Here is a 19,814-nt window from a genome sequence, read left to right as displayed (position 1 = left end):
TGGAGATAAACCTGTATTTAAAATTTCGTCAAAATCGGATTGTTTCGGTCTCTCTTTCGAGAGCTAAGGTCTAAATAAGGTGATTATGCTCCAATTTATACAGATGGTTCGAAAGATGGACACCATCTTCGACCATTTCTCTACGACTTCCACCTGCTGCCATTCTCCAAGCCTTAAAGTTCATTTAATCTTCATCAGTTTTAAAACACATTATCTTTTCTGATTCTTTGTCTTCGTTACAAGCAATTAGTAACAAACAGCTTGATCATCCATTAGTAGCAGATATTTATAGTCTGCTACTATCATACGAGTTGAGCAGCAAGGATATTGTCCTTTGCTGGCTCCCCAGTCATACTGATATAAAAGGGAATGATCAAGCAGATTTGGCTGCCAAGTCTGCTTTAGATCTTCCCATATCTCAATTTTTATTACCATATCATAATTTTAAATCTTGCATTAATCATTTCATTTATGGCTGCTGGCAACGGTCTTGGGATCTTGCAGACACATATAAACTTCACCACATCAAGCCTCTCTTAGGAGACTGGTCAAACTCCTATAGAACCAACCGGAGGGGTGAAGTTGTTTTTTAACTCACAATTCCATCTTGAAGCGAGAGCCTCAACCAGAACGTGAACACAGTCATGTTCCTTTGGCAGTTAAGCACATTCTGATTGAGTGCAAGTTTCTTAGAGACATCAGAACAAATTATTACCGTTGCCAATCGTTAAATCATTTATTTGCCCAACCGGGTCTATATTCGAAACTACTAGACTTTTTAAAATAGACAAATTTTTATAAACAATTTTAATTGTAAATATATATCATATTGTTTTTCTTTTTTAAATATTTGTGTACATGAAGATGAAATTTTTAATTTTAATTGTTAAATATACTGTGATATTTGCTTTTATTTGTGTACACGAATTCCTTGTGATATTTACTTTGTCCCATACTTTTCACCATATGTCTGGCGCAATATAGCCCGGTTGGAGCTGACGTGCCATAAAACCACATTTCATTCATTCATTCATTATTCAAAATCGGATAAAAATTGTAGAGTGTCCATAAACAAATTGTGGATGGACGGACGTCCAGACGAACAGACGGGCGGACGGACAGGGGCGACAACACTAGAGACTTTTGGCAAGGGGAATTTTTCCCATCCGTATCACGTATCCGTATCATCACGTGATACGTTGCGTCAATGTAGTTTTAGAGTTTTGGCAGATTTTCGCGCCGCGTACGTATGAGTAGCTGAGCTGAACTTAGTTCTATTACAGAATGATGGCAGTTATCTACCTGGCCTACAAATTACTGGAGGGAGTGAAGTTGCTGGACAGTCGCTGAGCTATGAAAAGAAAATTAATGTCGAATCTTATTAATCGACAGCAATGTTTGGTTTCACTAATGTATCATTTAATAAAGTTTATATACCCTTACCATACAATCACATCATTACAGATTTGCAAGGTCCCACATTACTAAATTTAGCGCGTAGATCAACCAGCATGCAGACAGACAAGAAAATTATGAAAATTCAGAGAAAAACTCATCAAAAATATAGATTAAATTCCAGTCTTTATCATGGTTAAAATAACATCAAATGTACACCTTCGTGTTCTAGGATACACATAGATTCATTTAGTAGCAAAAAAGACGGTAAAAAGACGACGATGATACACGGACTTTTTCCGTATGAAAGCTGTTCGATACGTGCTGCCGTATCCGTGTGCCGTATCACATTATGAGAAATACACACACATTGATTACGTCACACGCAAAGTCTATACGGATACTCGATACGGACCAAGAATTTACACTTGCCCAAAGTCTCTAATATAAAAATGATTCACGCTTTTTGTTAAATATCGTTTATAATACCTTTTTCGTCGTAACTTTGTAATCTTTCCTTCACACAACTTTGGATTTTGTGACATTCTGAATTATAAAAAAAATATACAAGTAAGTTTATCCTCTGGTATTGCGTTTATTAAGTAATTTTAATTAGAAGTTTAAATGCAAGGACCCCCTTTCAATTAGGTCAACTATTAAACACAGAAATGGTTATATTCTACGAACATGGACGTAAATTTTATAAGAAGGAATATTATCCTTTGTAACGTTCAATCTTATAAACTAATATACATATAAACTCATAGATTTTATTTTACTTGAAATATTTGATTCTATTTTCTGGTCATCGTCAAACATGTCTGACGTTCAAGCCCTTACATATTCAATAACAGTTCCCACCTATTCACCCCGACAAGCTAAATGATAATCTATACTAATCTTTTTCTTTCTGTTCAGGGTTTGCGACTACTTTAGGTCTGTCCCGAGGCTGAAATGTGGTATATAGGGGTAGTTCGGAGTACACAGGCTAGGTGGCATTGTCCTACCGCTTCCGGTTTCGGAGTTATACTACTTTCAACCCCTGCAGCGCTGGGCAATCCGCAAGTTATGGTAATAATAACGAATAAAACCACCTTCATTGAAATGACTGACAAGTATACTTACTTTTCGTTTTTTTCTTTTGGCATACCTGCCATTCGCATTCATAAGCATCATTTTTAGGGAGTCTCTACAACAAATTCAAATATTTAGATGTATGCAATTAACTAGAGGTGGGTATTGTTCACGAGGCAGGCAATGCTTACTCTTTCTGAAGGCCTGATGACTCCTCTCGGAAATTCTTCTTGTTTCACTTGTCTCCGGGTTCAAAACTGGCCAAAACTCAATTTGATGAAAATAATAAACTGATTCAATTAATCACATTCAATGTATATGATACCACTGCAATATATTATAGCACAGTAGCTAACTGTAGAGAACAGCGAATCGTTCAAATGTGGATTCAAATACAAAATTGGCACAAATACTCCTTGAGGACTACCCTGTTGAAAAAGCACATTATCCACTCGAAATCCGAGATGGTGGACTTTCCAAATTGTTATAGTCTATTAAATCCTAAGATTCCTAAGAAATTGAGGGCTCTGAAAGCCAAGAATTGCGGTCTGATAAAAACCAAACTCGCACTCCCCCAAGATCGGACCAACAATTGTGGGCTCTAGAAGGTCCACAGACTTTGTACAAAATTCACATTTTCCCTTAAAAGGCAAGAACCATAACCCAACAAGTTGCGGTTTGGCGCAGACTAAAACTGAACTCCCACAAGATCTGATGATCTTTAACTTATATCTTAAGTTTCATCTGCATTGGACCAAAAATTGTTGCCTGGAGGGTACACAAGCTTCATGCATATTTCACAATAATACGTAAACGGTAGATAGGTGGCCATAACTCAAGAAGTTGCAGTCTGAAGAGAATAAAAAACATATCCTAGATATGTGGGGCATAAACAAATGTGAACGGACGGGCGGACGGGCGGATGGACAGGTGCGACGACAATATACGTCCACATGAACATCTGGTCGTATAAAAAAACTATGTTAAACCTACAGCCATTATCGCATTCACAAGGTTTTCTGTAAGGGGTGAAAGGGTTGTCCTCCAATGACCGTACACCACAATGCTTTCCACCAATTCTCGAAAACTATATCGTGATCACATCTTATTCGGAAAAGGGGGCATTACTCCGGTTCGAGTAAGGTCACAAAACGGTTCGGCCCCTCATCATGAACACAGACTGTGCATGACGCGTGTTTAGTTGCCAGCTATATTAGTATCAACCATACAATAGCTTTATTGACGGAAACATAAACGTTTTAAAGCAATTGATTCAGGACTGTGGACCCAGAATTTTTAGGAGAAAGAACTGTCCTATTCTAATTTCTTATTTAGAAAACTTAAAGGGCCATTATGTAAGATTTGGATAAAGATCTGACAGTTCTCGCAAATATACTTAAAGAATAGATAATGAAAAGGAAATATGTAGAAAATTTAAGTCAAATTACTTTACTCCGAGCCGAGTTATCGTCGATACAATTACAGTATAGCCTCAATTGTCATTGCTACAGTTGTTACGATAATAAACAAAGTCTCGATTATCCATTTTTACGTTAAATCATCCACCGCAAATCGTGTTTAAATCTGTTGAAAATCTAGACCACCCGATGGCATTGAGGGTTGATTATGGTCATAAGTTAATGTCTAATTAATCATGTGTATGACATTTAAGGGATAAAGAAAGACCTGCAATAGGCAGATTTAGTTCTTGCATTATGGTTGTTTAAACAAGACAGCATAATCTTAGTATTCTAACCAGAAAATAGACTCTTTAACCAGAAACATGAACTCATGAACAATATTTTATAAAACCATACATTTGAAGTCAAATACTAACTTTGTGTCGTTTTCTCTTGGCTTCTGTAACATCCACCTGTATAAGGAGTAGAAATGCATACACTAGCAGCAGCCACATCAAAATTTTAGACTTAATATCCATTCCTGTCTAGTTTGTTAACCATCTTCATTCTGTAATGATAAATGAAAACCATATCCAAATTATGCGGAATTAATACCCCAGTTCAGTCAAAAATCCATTCGACACAATCTAGGTCAATTCGGGACTAATAGACTTATATATGATTCAATTTTATTACGATAGTTCGCTTGTGCGTATGGAGTCTTTAGCAGTGGTAGAAAAGCCAGGGACCCGGACAAAACCCACGAGGTTGGATTGGCGAGGAATCGAAACTACGTCACTTCACTCGATCACTGACCCCATGAGCTAAAGCACACGCATTAAACTATTCGGACTAGAACTTTAGCCACTAGAGGTAACGCGACCAAAAGTAATATCGTTTTCAAATCAACATAAACACTGTGTTTAAATTCCTAGCCAAGCAGATCATGAGTTTTGGCCTGGGGAGGGCCGTTTCTTTTTTCGGGTGGGTTAATGGCACGAAAGCGCGTGGCCTGGTGAATGTTTGCCTTCATACTGCAAGGGACTAAGTCAGGCAGGAGTAAGACCACAGGTTCAGCTGTGCGCACGTTCGCAATCTTTTACGGTCTCTTATGTGATGCCTATTCTTAATACCCGGAGCAACCCCTTCTGATTAAGGGGGGGGGGCGAAGAGGAAGTCTCGAGGGGCCGAAGGCGCGAGCACCAACGGTCGAGAGGGGCGGGGTGGAGGTAGGGGTCTCACCCACAAAGTTTTGAAAAATAGACTACCGGAAATGCAGTCTACAAGTATTTCATGCACCGAATGTCGCGGTAAATAGAGCGGACCAGTTTCTAGTTTATACGACCAGAAGTGTGGAAGAGAGAGAGAAATGGCGTTTAACGTCCACTCGACACAGACTAGGTCATTTCGGGACTAACATATGGTTTAATTTTATTTCAATAATTCGCTTGCGCGTAGGGGTCTTTTGCAGCGGGAGGAAACCGGGGGACCCGGAGAAAACCCACGAGGTTGGACAGGCAACCCTACCCCTTGTCACGTACAACCGGGGATTCGATACCACGCCAGTTGACTCAATGATAGTGCGCGCGCGTGCTAACCATTCGGCCATCCAACTAAATATGGTATCCACAGATCATTTTCGTCTGTAATGTATCGCACACCAAGTTCTAAGTTTAAAAATAATCATCACAAAAATAATTTGAAATGCATTTACGACTAGTATAGGTATCCCAAAAAAAGTCACCCCCAAGATTTCCTCTTTTCTAATGTGTTGTTCTTACATGTAGAACTTGTGAAATACGTCACTGACGAAAATTACCTGTGGATACCACATCTAGACTCTACCAAAAAAGTTACTGGACACAGAGTCTTCGATGCAAAAACGGATCACATTACCATTTCTGAATGAATAAGGGAACGTAAATTCTTAACAACTGCATTATATACCATAAATGATTCTCATCCTGGTAAAATGGTACAAAGACAAAGGAGATGAAATTAAAAATGACTCAGTTGGCCCCGTTGTATTGTTATGGGGTGGGGGTGGGGGGTCGGAATAACTAGATATTTTCTCCAAAGAATGTGTCAATTCTTAACATTATCATTAGCATCATATGTTTTAATGCATAAAACAATTAAACTACATTTACTGGTAAGTTCTGTACATGGTTAATTGACTGACAGGTAGATTCCTGAGTCCGGTCAATTTCAGTTGCCCTCAAAAAACTATTACACTTTGCTATTATAAACCAATCCAATAGAAAGATTGATGATTGTCTCTTTTTTCTGAAACAATGATCTACAATTATCGAATTCAGTGACTCTAAAAACTTAATAGAGGACATATTACAAGCCATATCAAACAGAAAATTGACGATTATCCTAAAATTTGATCATTATTGGAAAATTTTGAATTTCCGCCATCTTAGATTTTGGAAACTCTTTTTTTAGATTGATTTTTATTTCAATGACTTTGAAAACTCTTTATATTACATATTACAAACCATATCAAAGAGTGAAATGACTTTTATCTGACAAATCGGCCATTTTAGATAAATGTTGGTTGCCATTTTGAATTTCCGCCATCTTGGATTTTGGAAATTATTTTTTTATTTAGATTAATTTTAAGTTCAGTGACAATGTAAACCCTTTAAATTATATATTACAAACCAAATCAAACAGTGAAATGACTTTAATCTGATCAATCTGCCATTTTGGGTATATTTTGGCCGCCATTTTGAATTTCCGCCATCTTGGATTTGGGGAAACTAGTTTTAGAGATTATTTTTCAGTTCAATTACAACAAAAAACCTTATATTTGATATATTACAAGGCATACATTGCGTGATAATCACCCATCCTATCTGGAAATTCATTTTTCTTCAAATTTTGGCGGCCATTTTAGAAATCAGGCAAACCCCAAACGAAAATGACGTCATAGATAAATCTTTTTTCAAAAATCGTGTTCAGCTAGCAATTTTGCATCTGGAAATTGCTGGCCTGAAATGATTTGTAAAAATATGTCTTATTGTGACACCCCTTGTTATATGTATATCAATGAATAGGCGGCCATTTTGGAAAAGATGGTCGTAACGACCACCAGGGGGGGGGGGGGCTGCTGAGGTGGATCCACATCCCAAAATAATCAGTAGGGTTGATGCCATCTATGTGCCAAGTTTCATGCTTTTAACCCAAAATGCACGATTCTACCAAAAATTCTTCCTTAACCGCCCCACTACTAGTATAGTGAAGATACTTGTAGTTTGCTACCTCTGAAATCAAAGGGCTAACACAAGGAGAGCCGAAAATCCAAGATGGCTTCCAAAAATGGTCTGAAATTGACCTTCACAAACATTGTTGGCGAAATGACCTGTGTAATATATCACTTGATAGGTATTGTTGGTAACCGGGTACATTTTGGATAGTTTCCGATTCATCTCACAAACGGCTGGTCCATTATGGCCTCCAAAGACTAAAATGGCGACAGAAATGGGCTAGAAAAGTTTTCCTTCAATACCAATTGCCAAACACACATGCGATATGTCGTTTAAGGGGTTGTAGGAAACGAGAAACACGAATATGCCATTTCCAAGCCGATGGAACTAATTTCAAAGGGGATAGCATACAAAAATTAAGCATTTTCACGACTACAGACCTACAAAATTGTGACCTCTAGAGGGTCCGTAATCTAAAAATGCGATTTTTCGTATCAGGGGTCATAATCCAAGGAGTTACCTTCCGATATGCGCGAACATTGAAAGGAACCAAGATCTTAAATACATTTTTAGTTCAATCAAAATCGGATAAAAATTGTTACCTGTAGAGTGTCCACAAGCTAAATACAAGATTTTTCGTAAAATAAGGGGCCATAATCCATGAAGTTAGGGTCCGATACATGCCAATATCGAAAGGAACCGAGATCTTTGAGAGATAAAGCTATACACGTATATATTTCAAGTTTCGTTACAATCGGATAAAAATTTTGACCTGTAGAGTGTAGGCGGATAAAAATTACATTTCATCAGAAACGTACAACAAATTTCCAAATTATACGAATCTCCAAATACATATTTGCAAAAACCATTGCCAAAAAACATTTTTCCAGATCCATCTAACCTGAATATTATGGCGACAGAGGATGCTAGTGGCGGGATATCAGAGAGGAAAGTGTATATAATAAGTATTAAATTCTTTATATAAATATAATTATAAACAATGTACTTATAATTTTGTAAATAATTTCATAGGGGAGATGAATTATATACTGAAATCGCTTCAGATAGATAGAAAGACGTAGATCCACTCACAAATTTGGTCTGTAAAGTATTACCAACTTTATAATACCAAACAGAATGGGGGGGGGGGGGTTGGATGGCGAATATGTAGCACCATGGGCCTTTCTGTCTGACCACATCTTACATACGACCCATGCATCTTTTCTTACTACATATTTCTGTAGCCTTGTGATCGTCTAGAATTTGCCTCTAGCTGTCTTTACTTCTTCTTCACGTTGTGTGAATGCTTCTTACTGGTTTCTTAAGACGTTTGTCCTCTCAGTTATAACAATGCAACAGTTCGTTTTTACATTTTATATATCATATAGCTGCCTTCAGATGGTACAATGCACAGTACATATTACAATATTAACTACAGTCATTCTCCACCTTAGCCAGCCAAGCAGCTGTCTAGGAACTCTGTGGAATCTAATGGAAGTCTGACTTAAAAGTTTACTATAATTTCTTTTATAGAGCTCATGCATATCACACACAGAAAGCCTGTTCGTGGCCCTGAACCTGTGCAATTTCTGATATGATTGGTTAAAGTAAGCCAAATGATGCAATTAGAATATTTTCACTCACATGTAATCTCGTGGTATTTTATTGACACATACAGCCAGCTATGTTTTGGTTCTGTAACTCTTTTTATGTGTCAATTGTCACTTACGCACTAAGTTGATTTTAGTACAATTCTACATATATGTGAATTTAATAACTTGACCCATGTGCTGTACTTGATAACGAAAGGTAAATTTCACATACACATTATTTTTATAAAATAAAAGTCTGGTTTTATCCAGACACCGCATAATACAGCTTGGGACACCGGTCTCCATTTCCAGATGAAGACTGACGGGTTTAAGTTTTTTGAAAACGTATTTCATATGTTGAGAGTTTCTCGGCCCTAAGGTAGAGGATTTTAAGGGATTTTAACACAAAATTAAGCAGTTTTATTCTCCAAAATATTATCGGGATTAGCCCTTTAATGAAATATACTGCTCCCATTTATTTCAAGAGCAAAAATTCTAGCAATAGTATTACACGAATGGTTACCACGTGCGCGCTGTATCATAAGGCCTGTCACTGAGTCAACTGGCGTGGTTTCGAATCCTCGGTTGTACGTGACAAGGAGTAGGGTCGCCTGTTCAACCTCGTGGGTTTTCTCCGCTCCGGTTTCCTCCCACTGTTAGAGACCCCTACGCGCAAGCGAATTATTGAAATAAAATTAAACCACATATTAGTCCCGAAATGGTAACTATTACTGAACGCGTTGCTATTACCAAACGGATTGCGACTATTATATAAATATGTGGGCGTATAAAAGGAATAATCACATCAAGGGCTAAATCTGTTTGTTAAGGCCAGCTCAATTTTCACCAAGGTCGCTGAGATGTAAATAAGGTTAGGACACGTGATTGTTGGCGAGATGTAGGTCAGGGTTAGGGTAAGCATTGGGGGGTAGGTCCAGGGTTAGGGTTGGGATTAGAGCTAGCCCTGTTTACACCTCGTAACCTTTGAGCAAACTTGAAGTTGACCTTACCAATTAGATCTCGCCCACAACAAGCTTCTATATTCATGTGCCAAATACAGACAATAATACACCAGTGTTCACATAAGTGTAGCAAACAGTGAAATCGGATATACCTAATAGAGTTATATATTGAGTTTCAATGGGTATACCCACAGTCCCACACATCAGTTAATGGACAACAAAACTCCTCTATTAAAATGATTCAGAATGGCATATTTGGTTAAAATTAATATTTATACGTTTTCTTAAACTGTCTATTTTATTCTTATTTATTCATATTATCATAATCGCCCATCTGATCTGAGCGTAACAATAAAGACCCAGCACCATTGATGGTCCATGTCGGCTTGAATAAATTAAATATTATAATTAGACCCAGAGGTGATACCATAATACGCCAGTCGATAACATAATTAAATGTTTCTTAAAATAATCATTTTAAGATTAACTGGCTATTGAATCGTTACTCTACAATCACTTCGCAGTCCTACATGTCTTTATTATGTATCTTAGTCATATTTAAAAATAGATTTCTCTGTTACAAATGTGTGGTAACTATCATGACGTCAAACGTTGTTCATAATTAGAATTCTTGAAACAAAAGAGATGTGGTTATCCAGACATACAAACGACAGTTGCAAACGTGTACTTACAGCAAATTAACAGCTAATTACTTCCAATTAAGAGTTAAAGTGGCTCATGTTGTGGACGTCTCTCACTCGCATAAAGTTAAAAATAGAAAAGAAAAATGCCCGATTCTTATATATTATGGAAGGCAACTAATGTAATAACTACTTTCTAAATTTAACAAATGCGACAAGTCAGGTTGTTCCCGTGTAATTTAAATATATAAAAAGAAAATGCCACTCAAGGATTATATTTTAAGTATCAAAGGGTGGAATACGTCCACACAGCAGCTTTGTCTCAATTGCCGCTTATCCAAAAGGAAAAGTTGGATGTTGAGCAAATGGAAAGTGGTAGAATGCTTAATATCGATAGGGTTCACATCTCATAAGACCCAATGCTTGCCACCAAATTTGAAAACTATAGCCTCTATCGCGTATACTAGGTTTATGGTAAGGGGCAGGGGAACTACGGAACGAAATGTTTGCAGAACACTGAATATCAAAAGGGTTCATCCTCTCATGACCCTAATGCTTTTCAGCCACTTTGAAAGTATCGCGTTCACTAGGTCTTTGGCAATGGAGGATAACTCCGGAAAGGAAAGTCACTGAACGTTGAATATGGTCACAGATCACTAATTAATTCCCCATTGACTTTAATGTAGCCACCGTGATCCCCCACACAAGCTGGAAGTAGAGACAAGTAAACATGCAATTTCCGGCCCTACATTTCAACGTAACCAACCTCACAACTCTTGTATCATTCCGCTTCAAAATCATGAATATTCACCAAAACCTGGCAGAAAATGTATTTTCAAACCTTTTTTTCGATTCTACACCAAAAAGTCAACAAAAATCGCCATGCCAAAGGGGGAAAAGGGAAAGAGAGAGATAGACTAAAAATAGCTTTGACCCTTGTTTCGTCACCCAGGAATATTTGGTGATCTGTGTCCATTTTGCTGTGTATCCTCTCATGGCCCCATTCCTTCCCGCCAAATTTTAAAAACATCCATTAAAGACTGTAGCCTCTGTTGCGTTCACAATGCTTCAAACCAAATTTGAAAAAATCCGTTAAAACTGTAACCTCTAATCTGCTTTTATAAAAAAAAACGTCTTCCAGTGGTAGGCTGCCCCACCATAAATAAATATCTCCAAATATCTCGACAATTACACCACAATACTTATATATATACTAAGCTTTAAATCAGTTTCGCACAATTATAGTCACTAAATAAACGGTCATGTTGTACTTAAGATATGACCATTTAACCATCTATAAATAATACACTGAAAAATGGTTCGGAGTGTCGTCCATGACATCCAGACACTTTTGAGCAAAAAATAGGTTACGTGCCCTTGTTTTGAAATTAGTCTCACTTAACCAGTCTACCGACATTTCTCCGTCTGATTGACAGGCCGGGATAATCAAGACTATTTTTTTACGAAACATGACAGAGAGCTAGAACAAGAAATTGAATTTACAAATAACGCCCGGTGGGCGATACAACAATTGTTTTAAGAACCTTGTAAAAGTAAAATGAAACTACTGCTAGTATCATTTTCCTGCCCAACCCGCGTTATTCAGAGATATTATTTGTACTAAACCAAAAGATGTCACTCCTAACGGTCTAGTTAATGATAAAGCAATTTAAAAAATAAAACGAGCGTAATTTCTAAAGCTGCAGTAATAACCAAAAAGCTAAATATTACTGCTATTCAGAATCGTCAACAATAGATTTTTTACGTCTGTAATAGTTATTACAAGTATTGAGAATTTCACGTGCTGTGGCTATTTATAGACACAAAGAGAGTCCGAGACTCGTCTGAAATCAATTAGAGTTACGTCACTGGAGCGTGCACATTCAACGTGTCGAGTACAACTTTTAGTAGGGAAAAGTTTCGGCCACGGGGCACCCTACCAGTGGCAAGATTATTGCCCCCATTTTCTGGGATTCCGAGGGCGTAAACGTGATGGATTATCTAAAGTAGGGTGCATATTACGCAGATGAATTGCGCAGGTTGCATGACCATATCAAAGAAAAGCACCGAGGTAAACTTCGCCGGTGTCTGGCTGGTCCAGGGCAATGCTGCAGTTCCAACCGGCCATGTAACAGTGGGCAGTGGATTCCAGATCCCCCCTCTCAAAGCCTATTCTCCAGATCCAGCTGATCCCCAGGGGTCGCACATTTGAGGCGAATGATGAGGCCACCACTTCTTGGAGAGTTGGGGGTCACGTGACAAACAGGTTTTCTGATGGGTTAAATATGCTCGAGATACGGTGTAACAATTGCATTCTTTTCAGGCGAGAGGTGGGGATTATGTTGAAAAGTAATTTTACCATTTATTATAGAGATCGATTAGGGAGGCCGAAAACTTTCGGGACACAACCCGTATGTACGTTTATAATGCAAATGAATTGGGGTTTACTTCTCTGCACCGACTGGGCTAATGAAGACGGGCATGCGCTACGAGGAAAAATTTGCCCGGACTGCGGCACTACGGCCTACTTTTATTTCGAATTCCAACTGTTAGGGGTTCTTTTACGTGAACGCCAATGTGTTCACGGTACCTCGGTTTTCCGTTCCATCCGAACGACTAGACACTGACCCTTGTTAGGCCCTCCGTCGTGCACCACTGATAGGAACACCAGGAGCGAAACCGAGATCTCCCGGTTAGCAAGCCAGCGACTTACTCACTAAGCCACAAGGGTTGAATAGTTATTATAAATACACAAAGAAAACTTTGATTATATGGGTATGTATTGATAGGTAAGTATGTAGACACAGGGGGCAATAATACAACATTGATATAAAATATGACGTCTCACGTCCCTATGACTTCTCTATATGTGTATATATATATTCAGTGTAATATGTTTGTCATAGTGGAAGCGATATGACTTTAGTGGAAGCAGACGTTAAAGAACCTAATTCCAACCATGGTTGTCATCAATGTCATCTCTAATGCCTTAAGAGAATTGTATTTACCATCTAAGTATTATACTAGTCCAAATATCTATAAATTTGTCTCTTTGATGTCGTCAACTGATCAAAAACTTATTATATCTATAGCTAAATTTATATATTTCGCTTTTGCTTAACGTACATCATTACCTTCCTAAACTTGAAAGTTAATTTGATTGTATATATAGTATTTATTGTTTGTGAATAACTATTATTATTTTTTTTCTTTTTCTTTTTAATTACACGTCTTGTATTATTGTATAATTTAAAGCTATAAGTTGTTTAACTTAATGCTATATGTAATAAAGTATTATTATTATTATAATGATCCAATACCAAACGCTAAGTTTTTATTAATAAAGAGAAGAACATCAAAGTAAACAACTCCTGACCAGAAGCCGCTAATGGAAAGATTGCAAAGTCATTCTAATTTACAAGAGGAAGCCTCTGCTCTCCTAGGTCTTGTTTGCAGAGAGAGAGAGAGAGAGAGAGAGAGAAATGGGGTTTAACGTCCACTCGACACAAACTAGATCATTTCGGGACTAACATATGGTTTAATTTTATTTACATAATTCGCTTGCGCGTAGGGGTCTTTAGCAGTAATAGGAAACCGGAGGACCCGGCGAAAACCCACGAGGTTGGACAGGCGACCCTACTCCTTGTCACGTACAACCGGGGATTCGAAACCACGCCAGTCGACTCAATGACAGGCTTTATGTTACAGCGCGCGCACGCTAACCATTCAGCCATCCAACCATCAGGTCTTGTTTGCGATCTAACTTTTGTGGAAGCAGTTGTTAATGAGAGAGGGAGAGAACTAGGATTTAACGTCCACTCCACACAAACTAGGTCATTTCGTGACTAACACATGGTTCAACAATATTCCAATAATTCGCTTGTACGTAGGGGTCTTTAGTAGTTGGAGGAAACCGGAGGACCCGGAGAAAACCCACGAGGCTGGACAGGCGACCCTAATCCTTGTCACCTACAACCGGGGAATCGAAACCACGCCACATGACACAATGACAGACCTTATGATACAGCGCACACGTGCTAACCATTCGACCATCCAATCCCCCAGACGTAAATGAACTAATTACAGTACTACTACTGATGTGGTTGTCATTCTCTGCTTGATATAGACCACAAAACTCTCGTCGAAACGTCTTCGATATAACTTTTGTGGAAGCAGGCGTTAAACAACTAAAGCTACTATAAACTACTACTCGTCGAAACGTCGCCATTAACCGAAGTAAACTTCCATTGTGTCATTCGCTTTCGGTACATGCAAAATATGTTACTAACCCTGTAAAACTGATCAACGACTCTGGTTTTCGATTGGGTTCCAGATGAAAAACCCTGTCAACATGGGTGGAGAAAACGAACATGAATTTGATGTATTTTCGAAAGTAACAATTCTGAATTGCTATATGATTCGTTCTTTCCAAATGAACAATCTTTAATACCTACACCATCGCACAGTGTACAAATAGTCCAATGTTGGTGAAATAGCTTCCCAAACCGTCAATAAAAGGATACACACTGAAGTACCAGAGGAAAATGTCACGTAGTTAATCGGTTTGCTGCATATTTATTCTATTGAACTGAGCTTTTCTTGAAAATAATTATAAGCTTCCTGTCTGCATTTTAAATCATTTTTTGTTCAGCGAATAGTTGTATACATTTTGACGTGTATAATTTGCGTTCCTACGACCAACGTCCCAGGCGCTATATATTCGTCCGATGCGTAGACAATATAGTTCTGGTTAACAGAGACAATTGCGACCAAGTGTTTTGTGTTGTTTTTTTTAAATCATCAAGAATTCTGCTGTTTTCCTTATGATGACCCAATCATAAAGATCCTGAGCATGATGTCCATAAGAAAATATGTTAGTATAATAAACATGTCTTATCTAGAGTGCCGCTACGCCTATGGAACCCCAATTTGATTAAAAAACAGATTTATATTTCGTTTTTTTTTTATAATTCGATGGCCTACACTACATAAAGAATTGACCGGTTTGAGTGAAAGGTCACGTCAGGGGTCATACGAGCGACCTTTGACCCCATGACGTCAGACATTTGATTAACCAATCAGCGTTGATGTTTCTAGTAGGATACCCACAGTTCTGTGCATCGCACGCCAAGAACTCACTGAAACAGACCGTTTCATTGGCTAATCCCTCACATTAACCACTAAGCGGGTTATATAACAACTCTTCCGGATCCTTGTGTAGTAAAGACAAGTAAAACGAAATTTTGAACTATAAAAAACAAAACGAAATAGGATCTGTGTTTAATCAGACGCAATAACGCGTCCACATAATAAATAACCCACAACACGGAATACTGATGTTAAAACAAAACTAAAAGACCTGTTAAACGAAACAGTTATTTACCGAAAACCGCTGTTTTAATATTAATATAACATTTCACAAAAATCTTCGTTCTTTTGGGGCGATGACAAGATCTGATGACAGGATCGATAACTTTGCAAATAAATAATGCACCACGATGACTTTCAACAGGACTCATTCTCATTACCATTTATTTTAAATTCTGATCTATGTTACAATTATATGGTTTACAGGCAGGTGCAAGAAAAATGTGAATAATTGATGAACGATAGGACTAGACAAAGCCCTGTATAGGGAAAGTTACGACAACTCATTACGAATTGTAATAGCAAATTTGGTAACTATTACCGAACGCGTTGCTATTACCAAACGGATTGCGACTATTATATAAATATGTGGGCTTATAAAAGGAATAATCACGTCAAGGGCTAAATCTGTTTGTTAAGGCCAGCTCAATTTTCACCAAGGTCGCTGAGATATAAATAAGGTTAGGACACGTGATTGTTGGCGAGATTGTAGGTCAGGGTTAGGCTAAGCATTAGGGCTAGGTCCAGGGTTAGGGTTGGGATTAGAGCTACTAGCCTTGTTTACACCTCGTAATCTTTGAGCAAACTTGAAGTTGGCCTTATCAATTAGATCTCGCCCACATCAAGCTTCTATATTCATGTGCCAAATGCAGACTTTATAATACACCAGAGTTGACATAAATAAGTGTAGCAAACAGTGAAATAGGGTATACCCAATAGAGTTGTATATAGAGTTTCTATGGGTATACCCACATATCAGTTAATGGACAGCAAAACAAAACTCCTGCATTAAAATGATTCAGAATGGCATATATTTGGTTAAAATTAATATTTATACGGTTTTTTAACTGTCTATTTTATTCTTATTTATTCATTTTATCATAATCGCCCATCTGATCTGAGCATAACAATCGCTGGTGTATGCTGGCTTGAATAAATTAAATATTATAATTAGACAAAAGGCGATACTGTAATACGCCTGCAGTCAATAACATAATTAAATGTTTCTTAAAAAAATCACTATAAGATTAACTGGCTATTGAATCGTTAATATACAATCACTTCGCAGTCCTACATGTCTATATTGTGTATCTAAGTCATATTTAAAAATAGATTTCTTTATTACAAATGTGTGGTAACTATCGTGACGTCAAACGTTGTTCATTATTATAATTCTTGAAACATTAGACTTAGTGATGTTGTTATCCGGACATACAAACATTATTTGTAAACGTGTACTTAACAGCTACTTAACAGCTAATTACTATATACCAATCAAGAGTTAAAATGACTCACCGTCGTGAATGTTTCGCACAGCCATATACAGTTAAAAATAGAAAAGAAAAATGCCCGATTTTTATATATAATGTCAGGGGCGGATCTAGGAATTTTAAAAGGGGGGGGGGGCCGCAAAATGAGGGCACTGACCGCGGAGACGGGGCACGCCGCTGAGAGGGGATTTTTTTTCGGGGGGGAGGGGGGTTCCCCCCAAGAAATTATCCGTCATTTCCTTGCATCTGTAGCCATTCCAAGAGCTATTTGGCTGATATTTTCGTCTAAGTAAACGTTCGGAAATCGTTCAAAAAGAGCCTTAAAATCGAGCAAAAAAGCCAGTTGAGCATGCGACTCGAAAATTGTCAAGGCGAGCGAGGCATTATGAGGGGGAAAAAGACGAATCTATTCCCAAGCCACATCACTATTTAAGCCTTGTAACTTGTACTTTGTGCTGTCCACACATGAAACATTACTACATCAAGTTGCACTCATGCGCTTCGGTGATGGGCATGAGTGTATACGCCGCCGATTCCACAAGATGTCTGTCTATAGTCACTCTATAGGATTAGGGCACCGTCAGCTAAACAACAAGAATTCGTTTGAGAGTGGAAGCATTAATTAGACCAGACTGGTGTGTTTGAATCGATGGTTTGGGTCATTTGGGATCCCTGCAACGGGCACTTTCAGCAGTAAAAAAGGCCCCCCCCCCCCCTGAATCCGCCTCTGAATGTAATAAATACTTCTTAAAACTAACAGACACGACAAGCGAGATTGTTCCCGTGTATTTTAAATATCAAAGGGTGGATACGTCCACACAACACTTTGTCTCAATTGCAGCTAGGGTTAGGGGAAAACTTGGATGTTGAACAAACGAAAAGTGGCAGAACGCTTAATATCGATAGGGTTCATCATCTCATAAGGCCCAATGCTTGCCACCAAATTTGAAAACTGTAGCCTCTATCGCGTTCACTAGGTTTATGGTAAGGGGCGGGGGAACTCCGGAACGAAATGTCACAGAACACTGAATATGAAAAGGGTTCATCCTCTCATGACCCTAATGCTTTCCAGCCAATTTTAAAGTATCGCATTCACCAGGTCTTTGGCAATGGAGGATAACTCCGGAATGGAAAGTCACAGAATGTTGAATATTGCTAGGTGTATCCTCTCGTGACCCCATTCCTTCCCTCCAAATTTGATAAAATTCCGTTAAAACTGTAGCCTCTATCGCGTTCACAGTGCTTTAAACCAATTCGTTAAAAACTGTAAACTCTATCTGCTTTTAAAAAAAAACCTCTTCCAGTGGCAAGGTCATGGCCTCCGTTTTCTGGGTTTTCGAAGGCGTAATAGACCGGGCGCCTGCTTCAGTTAATCATACTAAGAGAGGGAAATTGTCTGATAGGGCATAATTGTTTGTCAATGCCTACTAGTCAGCAAAGGTCAAGTGCTGTCCAAAATTCATTTATTCATACTAAGTGAGGGATGGGTAAAACTTTTTGAATATGATTCATTACACGGTTCCAAACATTCCTACATTATTGCCAGCAATTTCACACTGACCGGAAGAGGCGACAGTGACAGTTAAATACCACAACATGACATCAGGTATGAGGCATCCGATATAATCATACATTGAGAGGGATGGCTGATTTTTTTACACAATGTTTAAGTATGTATATACACTACAAAAATACAAATGACAGCAATTTTACACTGACCGGAAGTGTCGCCAGTGATGATTATGTAATAGGCCCCACCCTCATATATAATCATACATTGAGAGGGATGGCTGATTTTTTTATACAATGTTAAAATATGTATATACACTACAAAAATACAAACGACAGCAATTTTACACTGACCGGAAGTGTCGCCAGTGATGATTACGTAATAGGCTCCATCCTCATGAAATTGGGTGCCTGATAAGGCTATAAATTCACAAAATGTTAAAGTATCTCCTACTGCAAAATTACGATGGCAGGGCATAAATGGCAGTGTAGCTATATTATCTAAACCAAAGTGTTACTCTCCTATATATACCATGGTCTTCTATATATTCCATGTACGACCAATCTTTTCCTGGTAACATGGACATCAATAGTTACGATCACCGTCATACATAATTTAAACCTCGTTTAAATATCATCTTCATCATCATCTTCAACATCATCTTCGCTCTCACTATCATCAGACCAAGCATCGTCGGATTGTTCACCATCCTCAAAAAGCATATCATCGACATTGAGATCTTCTTCAATATCGGTGTCTGCATCATACTCTCCTTCAATAAAATTAACTGCATCATGATCTCCGTAATTTTCAGCACTATCTTCTCTAATTTCTGTACCCTCGTCTACTGTTTCAGCTATCTTTTCATCATCGGTATTCACCTTCTGTGGTAGACTTTCACCATCAAACCAATGTGGAATAAAGTAACCGTTACCGTTGTCCTTCCAACCATAATTAGTAGGACAATGTTGGTGAAATAGCTCCCCAAACCGTCAATAAAAGGATACACACAGAAGTACCAGAGGAAAATGTCACGTAGTTAATCGGTTTGCTGCATATTTATTCTATTGAACTGAGCTTTTCTTGAAAATAATTATAAGCTTCCTGTCTGCATTTTAAATCATTTTTTGTTCAGCGAATAGTTGTATACATTTTGACGTGTATAATTTGCGTTCCTACGACCAACGTCACAGGCGCTATATATTCGTCCGATGCGTAGACAATATAGTTCTGGTTAACAGAGACAACTGCGACCAAGAGTTTTGTGTTGTTTTTTTTTAAATCATCAAGAATTCTGCTGTTTTCCTTATGATGACCCAATCATAAAGATCCTGAGCATGATGTCCATAAGAAAATATGTTAGTATAATAAACACGTCTTATCTAGA

At 38.1% G+C, this 19,814-nt stretch overlaps 1 protein-coding gene across 4 annotated transcripts in view; it reads right to left on the bottom strand.

The window, feature by feature from the left end:
- Positions 1-16,968, bottom strand: part of LOC126807987 (uncharacterized) — a 32,387-nt gene extending 15,419 nt beyond the window's left edge. For 3 of the 4 annotated variants that reach the window (XM_050533001.2, XM_050532997.2, XM_050533000.2), the window contains exons 1-4: positions 16,943-16,968; positions 4,307-4,437; positions 2,521-2,584; positions 1,885-1,941 (exon numbers count right to left, since the gene is read on the bottom strand). Coding sequence is in view for 3 of the 4 variants with exons in the window: in XM_050532997.2 (XP_050388954.1) it covers positions 1,885-1,941; positions 2,521-2,584; positions 4,307-4,408 (223 nt within the window). In the remaining variant the exon portion in view is untranslated. Of the gene's footprint in view, positions 1-1,884; positions 1,942-2,520; positions 2,585-4,306; positions 4,438-10,330; positions 10,413-16,942 lie in introns of those variants that run through there. The other variant, XM_050532999.2, reaches the window with a different exon arrangement.
- Between the last annotated feature and the right edge of the window lie 2,846 nt (positions 16,969-19,814).

This window comes from Patella vulgata, chromosome 9, assembly GCF_932274485.2.
Source record: "Patella vulgata chromosome 9, xgPatVulg1.2, whole genome shotgun sequence".
Taxonomy (NCBI): domain Eukaryota; kingdom Metazoa; phylum Mollusca; class Gastropoda; family Patellidae; genus Patella; species Patella vulgata.
This window is presented reverse-complemented; position numbering and strand designations above follow the sequence as displayed.